This window comes from Schistocerca nitens, chromosome 4 (genome assembly GCF_023898315.1).
Source record: "Schistocerca nitens isolate TAMUIC-IGC-003100 chromosome 4, iqSchNite1.1, whole genome shotgun sequence".
NCBI classification, from domain to species: Eukaryota; Metazoa; Arthropoda; class Insecta; order Orthoptera; family Acrididae; genus Schistocerca; species Schistocerca nitens.
In genome coordinates this window covers 110,468,632-110,481,210 of record NC_064617.1, presented here as the reverse complement: position 1 = coordinate 110,481,210, position 12,579 = coordinate 110,468,632, and the positions used below count along the sequence as shown (strand labels likewise).

At 37.2% G+C, this 12,579-nt stretch overlaps 1 protein-coding gene across 1 annotated transcript in view; it reads right to left on the bottom strand.

Annotated features, from left to right (window-relative positions):
- Positions 1 to 12,579, bottom strand: part of LOC126251888 (hemocytin) — a 541,167-nt gene that overhangs the window by 6,474 nt on the left and 522,114 nt on the right. Inside the window, exon 77 of the mRNA XM_049952591.1 lies at positions 9,485 to 9,634. Within this exon, the coding sequence (XP_049808548.1) occupies positions 9,485 to 9,634 (150 nt within the window). The remainder of the gene's footprint in view (positions 1 to 9,484; positions 9,635 to 12,579) is intronic.

Sequence of the window (12,579 nt, the reverse complement as noted above, 5' to 3'; positions counted from 1 at the left end):
TAACTGGAAACTAGTCGGTATGATTAAATGAAGTTTAAATCATGAGCTCAATAAACATGTGCTCAATTTAGGGAGAAAAGAAATTTCACAAACTAGGTTAAAACCTCATGAGATAGTGGAAAAAGGTACCAAAGATAATTTGATGACTGTGAAACTTAATTTTCTCTTATCTGTTGCCAGAATGTTAACCTCTTTTACAAAAGTATCAAAGCATTAATCCAATGTTACCTTTCTTGTCTAGGATCTAAAAAGGTTTGTTCTTGATGTTTTTACAAATTTTGATATAATAAAAAAAGACTGTACAGATAAACTGACACCTGAAAACAAACTATCAAAATTTGATTTCTAAGATAAATCTATGAATGCAGAAGTTCATAAAATTAGTTTAGGCTTTTCAGGAAATTTGATAGCAAAAAATTTACTTTTTGACAAAAAAGGCTAAGAGAAAGATATCTTTAATTTAAGATCTGATGCTCATAATTTTTTGATTTCATTAGTTAAAAGCTGGCTAGAAAAGTATCCAATTATCTCAAAAGTGGTCCAAAGCTTATCTTCTTTACATCCAAGGTAAATGGCACTAAATCATTTTGATTGTTGTGCTAAAATGAAATTGATGTTAAGAAACCTTATGAAAACTGCAGTTATTAGAGAAGATGACTGTGAGGTGGCACTGATAGATTACAATAACTTTCTAATTGAGCAAGTTTCATCTAACTATGATCTCTTTAAAGTTTTCAGTTCTTCAGAGGAAGGACATGACTCTTTTTTTATGTGAGTTATTGACTCCAAATTTTCCAAAGCTGTACAGTGTCATCAGAAAGTTATTGATTTTATCTCATGATCAAGCAGATGCGGAAAGAGGTTTCTCACCAAATAAATTAATAGAAGTGGAGAATGTGGAAAGTGAAACATTTATTGCCCAAAGAGTAATAACTGATCACCTAAAACATCTTGGGGGAATAGCTAATTTTTAAGTGAGCAAGGAACTTCGTTTATCTGCTGCTAATACCAGGTAAAAATACACAACTATCTTGAAGAACAGAAAAAATTGAGACAAACTGAAATGCAAGGTTCTAAAAGAAAATCATTGGTATATGAAATACAAGGACTGAAAACAAAAAAAAGAGAGGAGATTAGAAAATGCAATTAGTGAACTAGACAAAAGTGCTAATGATTTGGCCGAAAAAGCCGAAAATATGGGAGATGTGAAATATGTTTTTCAATTAAACAGTTTCAGACGACCAGCCAAGGAAAAAAAGAAGAAATAACAGGAATAAGCACTAAAATTGAACCCATGCTGAAAGATATGAAAGTAAATTTGAATATATAATTATAATTAATGTGTATGTATGTACTGGTACAGTGTGGATATAAAATAAAATGTGCTTACAAAATACACATTTTAAAGTGGGGCTCATAATGCCTTTTAATTGGGTTTGCTAAATAAAAAAATATATGGTATTGGTGAATATTTTATTGTATCTTAAATCTGCAGCTTCATTTTTTTAAGTTTTCTCGTTAGAACACATGTGTTCACAGGCCCTAAAAAGGCCCTAATTTTCAAATCTGGAAAGGAATGGGAACCCTGACACTAAATACAATGAGTGAAATTTTTGTGCTGCACCAACACTCTCAATTCATTTCTGTTCCTTCCACTGACCCCTGGGCAAATGAGAGCAGTGCTCACTACAACATTTGCAGACAGTAGATTTGGACTTCACCCTTTGTTTCAGTCTGCTTTAGAACTTTTGACCAAGAAGTTGAAAAGAGAAGTAATTTCCCTCATTGAGAGAACATCAAATTGTACTGCTGGTCAGCAATACGGGATTGACGAGAGTAATTTGAGGCGGGGGAGACAACAAAAGGAACAACTTCTAGCTTGTTCCAGCAATGCAAATTTTCTGTTCCAAACAACGGCTAATATTAAACATTAGAAGTTCCACTGAATGATTTTGTTAGGGTGCAGAAATTATCCAAGTTAGAGCACATGAAGTTGCTCGACAGCAAAAAATAATGAATTTCAAAGGAAGCCACACCTGTGTTAAATATTTCATGAAACACTGGGGACTTTCTCTTCATAGACACACTTCAGTTGCACAGAAGCTGCAACAATATAAATAAATAAATAAATGAATTTCAGCATTTCATAATCAGACAGTGTACCAAAAATAATTATCTTCTTGGTGAGATAGGTATTATGGCTCACACTTTAGTGTATTTTGATGTGTCAAAAATTTACACAGTAGAAGCACAAGGAAACAAAGATGTTAAAATACTGTTCACAGGTGGTGAAAAGCTGAGGATGTCTGTCGTGCGTGCTTGTACTGCCAATGGCCATAAATTGCCATCATTCATTGTTTTCAAATGCAAGACATTACCTTTGTCCCAGCTATTTCCAAAAAAGGTTATTGTATATGCTAACAAAAGTGGCTGATTCACAGAGGATGGGGTATGAGAGTGGACTAAACTTGTATGACAATGTCATCCTAGTGTCTTGCTTGGTTTGCCAAATATGCTTGTACTACACTCATGCTCATAAATTAAGGATAATGCTGATACATGGTGAAACAACACTTTGGTGAGCAGTTTACTGGTTTAAATCACCTCGGGGTATGACCATGCGGTGCATTTGACCTGCGGTTGTCACACGGTGGTGCTGGCAGCAGTCCACATACGCAGAGATGTGTTGGTGCATGTCAGAGTATAGTGCAGCGAGTAAGTGTGCAGATGTTTTCAGACGTGCTAATGGTGACTGTGTGTTGAAAGTGGCTCAAAGAACACATATTGACGACGTTATGATGGGTAGAATACTAGGGTGACTGGCAGCTGGGCAAACACAGCAGGTTGTAGCACGGGCCCTCTGTGTGCCACAGAGTGTGATCTCAAGATTATGGCAATGTTTCCAGCATACAGGAAACATGTCCAGGCACTATAGTACAGGACGTTCGCAGTGTACAACACCACAAGAAAACCAATATCTCACCATCAGTGCCCACAGATGGCCACTGAGTACTGCAGGTAGCCTTGCTCGGGACCTTACCGCAGCCACTGGAACAGTTGTCTCCAGACCCAATGTCTACAGACGACTGAACAGACATGGTTTATTCGCCCGGAGACCTGCAAGGTGCATTCTACTGACCCCTGGTCACAGGAGAGCCCGCAAAGCCAGGTGTCAAGAAAACAGTACATGGTCATTGGAACAATGGTCCCAGGTTATGTTCACGGACAAGTCCAGGTATAGTCTGAACAGTGATTCTCGCCGGATTTTCATCTGGCATGAACCAGGAACCAGATACCAACCCCTTAATGTCCTTGAAAGGGGCCTGTATGTAGGTCTCGGTTTGATGGTGTGGGGTGGGATTATGATTGGTGCACGTATACCCCTGCATGTCTTTGACAGAGGAACTGTAACAGGTCAGGTGTATCGGGATGTCATTTTGCACCAGTCCATCTGCCTTTTCATGGGGTGCAGTGGGTCCCACCTTCTGCCAGATGGATGATAATGCATGGCCCCACTGAGCTGCCATCATGGAGGAGTACCTTGAAACAGAAGGCGAATGGAATGGCCTGCCTGTTCTCCAGACCTAAACCCCATCGAGCACATCTGGGATGCTCTCGGTCGACATATGGCTGCATGTCTTCAAACCCCTACGATACTTCAGAAGCTCCGACAGGCACTGGTGCAAGAATGGGAGGCTATACCCCAGACTGCTTGGCCACCTGATCCAGAGTATGCCAACCTGTTGTAGGGCCTGTGTACGTGTGCATGGTGATCAGATCCCATATTGATGTCACAGTACATGCACAGGAATCAGTGGCATTTTGTAGCACATGTGTTTTGGGATGGTGTTCTCAACTTATCACCAATACTGTGGACTTACAGATCTGTGTCGTGTGTGTTCCCTATGTGCCTATGCTATTAGCACCAGTTTTGTGCAGTGCCACGTTGTGTGGCGCCACATTCTGCTATTATCCTTAATTTATGAGCATGAATGTAGATCCATTCGCAGGTGATACTACTCTGGCTGTAAACAGAAAATTAGTAGAGGGTAGAATAGACTGATGTCAATTCTACAGCCATTAGATGTTTGTTTAAACAAACCATTTAAGGACAAACTTAGAAATATGTAAACACATCATCGCTAATGAAAGAAAATAGGCAATTAATGCCTAAGGGGTGTGTTAAATATGCAAGCCTATCTCAAGTGTGTGTGTGTGTGTGTGTGTGTGTGTGTGTGTGTGTGTGTCCGTCCGAATTGATCAGTCTTAGAAATGTATCACAAATAAAACTATCCATCATGCAGGCCTCAGTTGCAGTCATGTGCGTATGAGTTGCGTTCACATAAGTGTGTAGATGTGTTTGTCATCTAATTTTGATGAAGGCCTTACTTGCCAAAAGTTATATTTGTGACAGTCTTTTTGTTATGTCTATCTGCAACTCAACATCTATGCTATATGGTGATTATCAACTTTTCTTTTCGTAATATTGTTGCATTCCATCCTGGATTTTCCATTCTGTGTAACAAAATTTGGATTCTCATTTGCCATGTTACTGAGGGTTCTCTGTAGTGAGATTTGCTCATAATGTCACCGCTCACAGCCCACCTGCATGCAGTACCTAATTAGGGTCACTTGTTTTCTAGGCAGCTGTGCCCTAATTTGTTTGTCAAACAACATTGACAGAAGTACAAGATGCAGCAGGGGAAAGATTTTCCACAGTGATGACAATACTTACAGTTCGCACTTTGTACGGACCACATGCACATGTGCTGGAAACAATTCTGTGTAGACAAATTATTTTGTTTAGAATGTTAAAAAGTAATCTAATGAAGCACCCTGTTTAACTTTTATCAGAGACAATACAAATCAATGTCTTGAACATGTAGATTGCTCTTTGCCAAATTTATATGCTTTAAATTAAGTACCATATTCTGTCACCCAAAATGTAACTTTCTTGCAGGAAAAAACTATATTTCATTGAAAGAAAAAACTTCTTCAGATGACATTCATGTGACATGAAAAGACTGATATACGACTCAAACACGAGTTGCGGTACAGTCTGTAAAAGTCTTGGTGGCCACAGCTGCCCTAGTTCTGTTCAGAATACTTCAAAAGATATTATGAATTCTCACTGCTATCAGGTTTATGTTGTTGTGGTCTTCAGTCCAGAGACTGGCTTAATGCAGCTCTCCATGCTACTCTATCCTGTGCAAGCTTCTTCATTCCAGTAACTACTGCAACCTGCATCCTTCTGAATCTGCTTAGTGTATTCATATCTTGGTCTCCCTCTGTTTGCTCAGTACACAGACTGAACAACATCAGGAATAGACTACAACCTTGTCTCAGTCCCTTTCCAACCACTGCTTCCCCTTCACACCCCTCGACCATTATAACTGCCATATGGTTTCTGTACAAATTGTAAATGGCCTTTCACTCCCTGCAACCTTCAGAAATTGATAGAGAGTATTCCAGCCAACATTGACAAAAGCTTTCTCTAAGTCTACAAATGCTAGAAATGTGGGTTTGCCTTTAATTAATCTATCTTCTAAGATAAGTCATAGGGTCAGTACTGCGTCATGTGTTCCAACATTTCTATGGAATCCAAACTGATCTTCCCCGAGGTCAGCTTCTACCAGTTTTTCCATTCATCTGTAAATAATTTGTGTTAGTATTTTGCAGCCGTGACTTATTAAACTGATAGTTTGGTAATTTTCACATCTGTCAACACCTGCTTTCTGTGGGATTGGTATTATTATATTCTTCTTTAAGTCTGATGGTATTTCGCCTGTCTCACACATCTTGCTCACCAGATGGTAGAGTTTTGTCAGGGCTGGCTCTCCCAAGGCTATCAGTAGTTCTAATGGAATGTCGTCTACTCCCAGGGCCTTGTCTCAGCTTAGGTCTTTCAGTGCTCTGTCAAACTTTTCACACAGTATCATATCCCCAATTTCATCTTCATCTACATTCTCTTCCATTTCCATAATATTGTCCTCAAGTACATCGCCCTTGTATAGACCCTCTATATACTCCTTCCACCTTTCTGCTTTCCCTTCTTTGCTTAGAACTGGGTTTCCATCTGAGCTCTTGATATTCATACAAGTGGTTCTCTTTTCTCCAAAGGTCTCTTTAATTTTACATTTGTCCTCTAAGCCAGTCCTGCTTAGCCATTTTGCACTTCCTACCGATCTCATTTTTGAGACGTTTGTATTCCTTTTGCCTGCTTAATTTAGTCCACTTTTTTATATTTCCTCCTTTCATCAATTAAATTCAACATCTCTTCTGTGACCCAAGGATTTCTACTAGAATTCATCTTTCTGTCTACTTGATCCTCTGTTGCCTTCACTATTTCATCTCTCAAAGCTACCCATTCTTCTTCTACAGTATTTCTTTCCCCCATTCTTGTCAATCATTCCCTAATTCTCTCTCCGAAACTCTCTTTCAGTTTATCCAGGTCCGATCTCCTTAAATTCCCTCCTTTTTTGCAGTTTCTTCAGTTTTAATCTACAGTTCATAACCAATAGATTGTGGTCAGAATCCACATCTGCCTCTGGAAATGTCTTACAATTTAAAACCTCATTCCTATATCTCTGTCTTACCATTATATAATCTATCTGAAACCTTCCAGGGTCTCCAGGCCTCTTCCATGCATACAACCTTCTTTCATGATTCTTAAACAAAGTATTAGCTATGGTTAAGTTATGCTCTGTGCAAACTTGTACCATGTGGCTTCCTCTTACATTCCTTGCCCCCATTCTATATTCACCTCCTACTTTTCCTTCTCTTCCTTTTCCTACTATCAAATTCCAGTCTCCCATGACTATTAAATTTTCATCTCCCTTCACTATCTTAATAATTTCTTTTATCTCATTATACATTTTCTCAATCTCTTCATCATATGTGTAGCTAGTTGGCATATAAATTTTTACTACTGTGGTAGGCAGGGAATTCGTGACTATCTTGGCTACAATAATGTGTTCACTATGCTGTTCGTAGTAGGTTACCCACACTCCTATATTTTAGTCATTATTAAACCTACTATGCATTACCCCTATTTGATTTTGTATTTATAACCCTGTATTCATCTGATCAGAAGTCTTGTTCCTCCTGCCAGCGAACTTCACTAATTACCACTATATCTAACTTTAACGACATCCTTCTGAGTAATCCCCACCTGGAGATCTGGAAGGGGGACTATTTTACCTCCGGAATATTTTACCCAAGAGGATGCCATCATTTAACTGTGCAGTAAAGCTAAAGCTGCATACCCTCAGAAAAAATCATGGCTGTAGTTTCCCCTTGATTTCAGCTGTTCATAGTACCAGCACAGCAAGGCCATTTTGGTTAATGCTACAAGGCCAGATCAGTCAATCATCCAGACTGTTGCCCCTGCAACTACTGAAAAGGCTGCTGCCCCTCTTCAGGAACCACACATTTGTCTGGCCTCTCAACAGATACCCCTCCGTTGTGGTTGCACGTATGGTACGGCTATCTCTATCACTGAAGCACAGAAGTCCCCGCCACCAGTGACAAGGTCCGTGGTTATGATGTAACAGTATTTTGAATGTCCAGGAGGTTAAATTTAAATCCATATGAGAGAGGTGGGGCTTCTTTATACTTTATTCACCAAATGATGAACCATATCTGTTTTGATTTTTAAGTGCAGTATGAAATGAGGGTAATTCTTATTTCCCTGAGTCTCTTTTCTAGGGTGCCATTTGCACTTGAGGTCAGCTTACGTTTGGGTACATGCAGAAGACCCCTTCCAGTCTGCTTTATAGATTACAATTTTATACTTTTCACATCCCAGTTTTTAGTGCTTGTTTATGCAATAAATGCATCTTCCATTAGGTCATGCTTTAAGTATTTTCTTGGCAATTTTTTTTCGTTCTTTCTAATCCTGCATATCACGGACCAACCCAGGATCTCGTTAGTCCATCTACCATCATTTTATCTCACTTTACGCAAAACCCATTTCCTTTTCAGTTTCATAACAGCCACAACTGTGCTCAACTCCACTCTTTTCACTTATTTATTTCTTTGTCCTTATATCACTTCTTGTTGTACACAGCATGTATATTTCCATAGCTCGTTGAGCAACCCTCAATTTTTGTACTGTTTGCACTTTTAACATTCATGTTTCACTTCTATAAATTAGTACTGGTAGTATGCAATAGTTATAGACTTTCAATTGGAGCAAACTGTGAATTTTGCTTCTGAATACAGCATTCAATTTTCAGAACTAAATCCAAGCCATTTTTAAATACCAGTTTATTTCTTTAAGTTTACTCCTGCTTGTTATTACCACCTTCCCTAGTACTCAAATTCATATGTTGTTTCTATAACTCAACATTAACCTTTGTTATAGGCACATTTATCTTACTTCACATTGGTCTTACTTTAATTAACCTTCAGGTCTATTGTCACACTTGCTCTGTTAGTTCCCTCATCATGTGCTGAAATTCTCCTGGATTCAAAGCAACTAAAAAATGTTATCTGCAAATCAAAGCTGGCAAAAGCTGCTGCCGTGGTAATACAAAATGAACATGCAGAATTGTTTACAGTATGTCTACAGTGGAGAAAAGTTCCCCAAAAATAAAACAGTGCTGTAATTATATTTCACAAGAAAGGAGATGAACAAGACATAATAGAGCTATAGACCTATCAACCCACTTCTTACAATGTATAAGATATTCCCTAAAATTATCATTAACTATGTAGGAAAAAATTGTTCAATTTTAATAAGGCACATGAAAAAACTAGTGGATATAGCATAACAGACCATTTGCAAGGCATGAGTGAAATTATAGAAGGGAGCAATCCACATGAATTACAGCTTTGTCTGAGATTCACAGATTTTGGGAAATGAGGCATTAATTCAACCTATGTGAGTGTAATCAAGAATATATACACAATCCACTATGCTGACTCAGAATAACGCCACATTTACAACTGAAAGAACAATTGTATTTTCAGTAAGCCTACAGAGAATTTTCAATTCCTTAAACTAGGATCATAAAAAAGGAATGTGTGTTCAAGAAATGTATGCGACTTATATCACACATTGATTTCCTATATGCATTACGTGTTAAACACATAATTTTTTTCTATTTACAAATTTTCACTTCCAATGTAAAACTGTGGCACCTGTTGTGAGGTTCAACATTAGATACCTCATAATGTTAACAGTACTTAAACATTATAGTATACACATTTATGAATATTTCATGGTAATCCATTAGATGTTACTGACTGCATGGGTTTTTTTATGACCATAACAACCACTGAGCTTGACATGCCTTTCGTAGACATTTGTGGTGTTGGTAGTCATGGTGTGTGTTGAGCTTGACATGCCTTTTGTAGACATTTGTGGTGTTGGTAGTCATGGTGTTGGTGTTGGTGTTGGTGTGTGTGTGTGTGTGTGTGTGTGTGTGTGTGTGTGTGAAAAACATGTACATAAAACAGGCAAAATATAAGTTATGTTCACCTCTGTCATAGATTTGATAGGATGGGCAGCTTCCTTTGCATTCTACAAACCCGTAGATCTCTTCAGTATTCACACATTGGCCATGTGCATTGGCTTCTTCAAATAATCCAACGGTCTTTTGTGGACTCCACTCACGTGATGAACATTTATCTGTCAACACACAGAAACAGTTAATATGACTTATCCAAGCAGACATTTTAATGTACAGATATAATATAATGTGCTTACTTTTATAATTTCCAAAGTCGCATTAAGGTTTTCACTGAATATTTCAATTTTTATAACATTGCTAAACTTGAACAACATTACAATAAAACTGACTGTGTTTACAATATCTCTCAGAATGCGTTTACAAAAATATTTTTACCACTTTTAGATGACAAGGCAGGAGGACATATATTAAAATTTGAGAAGAATCCCACTTTCTAAATTCTGTACCTTTTGAGCAATAACACACAAGTAGACTTTGAACAATACTGCCCATATGGGGACTCAAGGGGCCTTTTCTGTCATTAATATGGCGCAGACACATGCATAGATGGATATGGAAATGAGAATGCAGTCATCTGCTGCTTGCCGGGGGAAGGAAAGTAAGTCACAATTTAATAGATCAAACAAATGTTGCAGTTGGTTCAAGAGACTCCAATAAAATAATGTTCCTTTATTTTTAGAACTATCTTCCTTTATATCAATTGCTCCATTCATGACATCGATTGTGTTAATTCATTATGGTTATGCCACTGGATTCTCTGCATGCAGCTGTCCCCCCTCCCATTTCATTCAAAAGTAAATTTTCATTGTCTTCAGAGCTATCAACAGAACTACTGTACTGACTGATCTTTTTGGAAAAAGTTACATATGTGTGCCTTTTCCATCAAGACACTATCTCAACTTTTCATGTATTAAACTATTTATTCATCAAGGCAATTATTTCCATAAGTCCTGCCCCGAAATGAGGCCTAATCTAATCTTTATTCTCCCTTGACAACACATGGCATGACTGCATATCCTGATGGCATGACTGCATATCCTGATCCAGTCCTTTATCCTTACACAACTAATTTCCTCACATTATAATCATCGTTCCCACTTCTTTTATGGAATCTATTTTCATTATTTATGCCTGTCATATTATCTAATAAGACTTATTTCACTGGAGAAGGAGGTACTTATGAGACTCTTAATGAAATAAGTCAGGTAAATGAAACTAGATGTATGAGAGGTGAAATACACTCAGACTTCAAGAAGAATATAATAATTCCAATTCCAAAGAAAGCAAATGCTGACAGGTGTGAAAATCATGAACTGTCAGTTTAATAAGTCACAGTTGCAAATTACTAACATGAATTACAGGAGAATGGGAAAACTGGTAGAAGCCAACCTCAGGGAAGATCAGTTTATGTAGTGACAAGTGAGGTAATACTGACCCTTTTGATTGATTGATTGATTTCTTTATTAATCCATGTAACAATTTACATTGTGTGGATTTCGTCAGCAAAATCATATACAATACAATATACCTACAATTATACACATAAAATTTGTATTTACACACATTTTTGAGGTATCTTAAATTAGTTTTATATCCTTGTGTAATTTGTAATTTTCTTATAATACTGTACAATTTTTGATTTCATATTATAATTATTTCCTCATGTATTACAATGCACGCTACTTTAATTACACTACATGTTTTAATTCAGATAGTCCATTACTGCGTAATAACTTTTATTAAATAAAAAAAATTTTAGTTTTGTTTTGAACTGTCCGATTGTGTCAATATCTTTTGTTTTTTGAGGTAATTTATTATATAATTTAACAGCATTGTACAACAAGCTCTGCTGAGTTTTAACTTTATTTTTCCTCTCTAGATGCAGATTGTATTGGTTTCTAGTTTCATAGCTGTGTACTAAAGAATTTTTCATATAGCAGTCAATATTTTTTTTTACATACATAACACTATGAAAAATGTATTCACAGGGGACAGTTAGGATTTCCTGCTTTTGGAAATGTTCAAGGCAGTGAGCCCTACTGCCACTCTTGGTTATTATACGAATTGCTCTTTTCTGTAATTTGAAAACTATTTGAATATTTTTACTGTTGACTCCCCAAAATATTATTCCGTAGGTAATAACAGAGTGGATATAAGAAAAATATACAGATCTGACACATGTAGTATCACAAACTGCAGTCAGAATTCTCAGAGCATAGCATGCTGTAGCGATTCTGTTACTAAGTATTTTAATATGTTCTTCCCACTTTAACTGACTGTCAACATGCATACCAAGAAATTTTGTGTAGTCTACACATTCTATAGTTTCATTGTTTAACTTAAAGTTGTTATAGTGTGGTTTTTTGCAGACATAGAAGTTAACAGCATTTGTTTTATCCTCATGGATAACACTGCACAACTAACTGATTAATTTCAGCCTCATTGCACCAATGCTCAGTGAGGCAAACAACTGAGCACTCTGTAGACTCCAGCTGCACTTCTAGCTGTTGGGTCTTATTTGCTAGGGAACATATATTTTGGTGGACAACTGTTAAGTAATTTTTTCCAGCATTATTTGCATTCCCACTTTTTTTCGTTTTAATGTCGTTCTGTTTTGGTTCAACTGCTTCCTTATTATGATTACACTCAGGTTTTTTGTTTGCATATGTTATTCTTGGATAGTCACCCCCTGCAGACCGAATTAGTTTCCCTTATTTTTTATAATTTTACATAAATCCAGGAGCATTTTACTTCTCGTGGAAGACAGGTTAAAGAAAGCCAAACCTATGTTCATAGCATTTGTAGACTTAGAGAAAGCTTTTGACAATATTGACTGGAATACCCTCTTTCAAATTCTAAAGGTGGCAGGGGTAAAATACAGGGAGCAGAAGGCTATTTACAATTTGTACAGAAACCAGATGCAGTTATAGGAGTTGAGGAGCATGAAAGGGAAACAGTGGTTGAGAAGGGAGTTGGACAGGGTTGTAGCTTATCCCCAATGTTATTAAATCTGTATATTGAGCAAGCAGTGACGGAAACAAAAGAAAACTTTGGAGTAGGAATTAAAGTCCAAGGCAAAGAAATAAAAATTATGAGGTTTGCC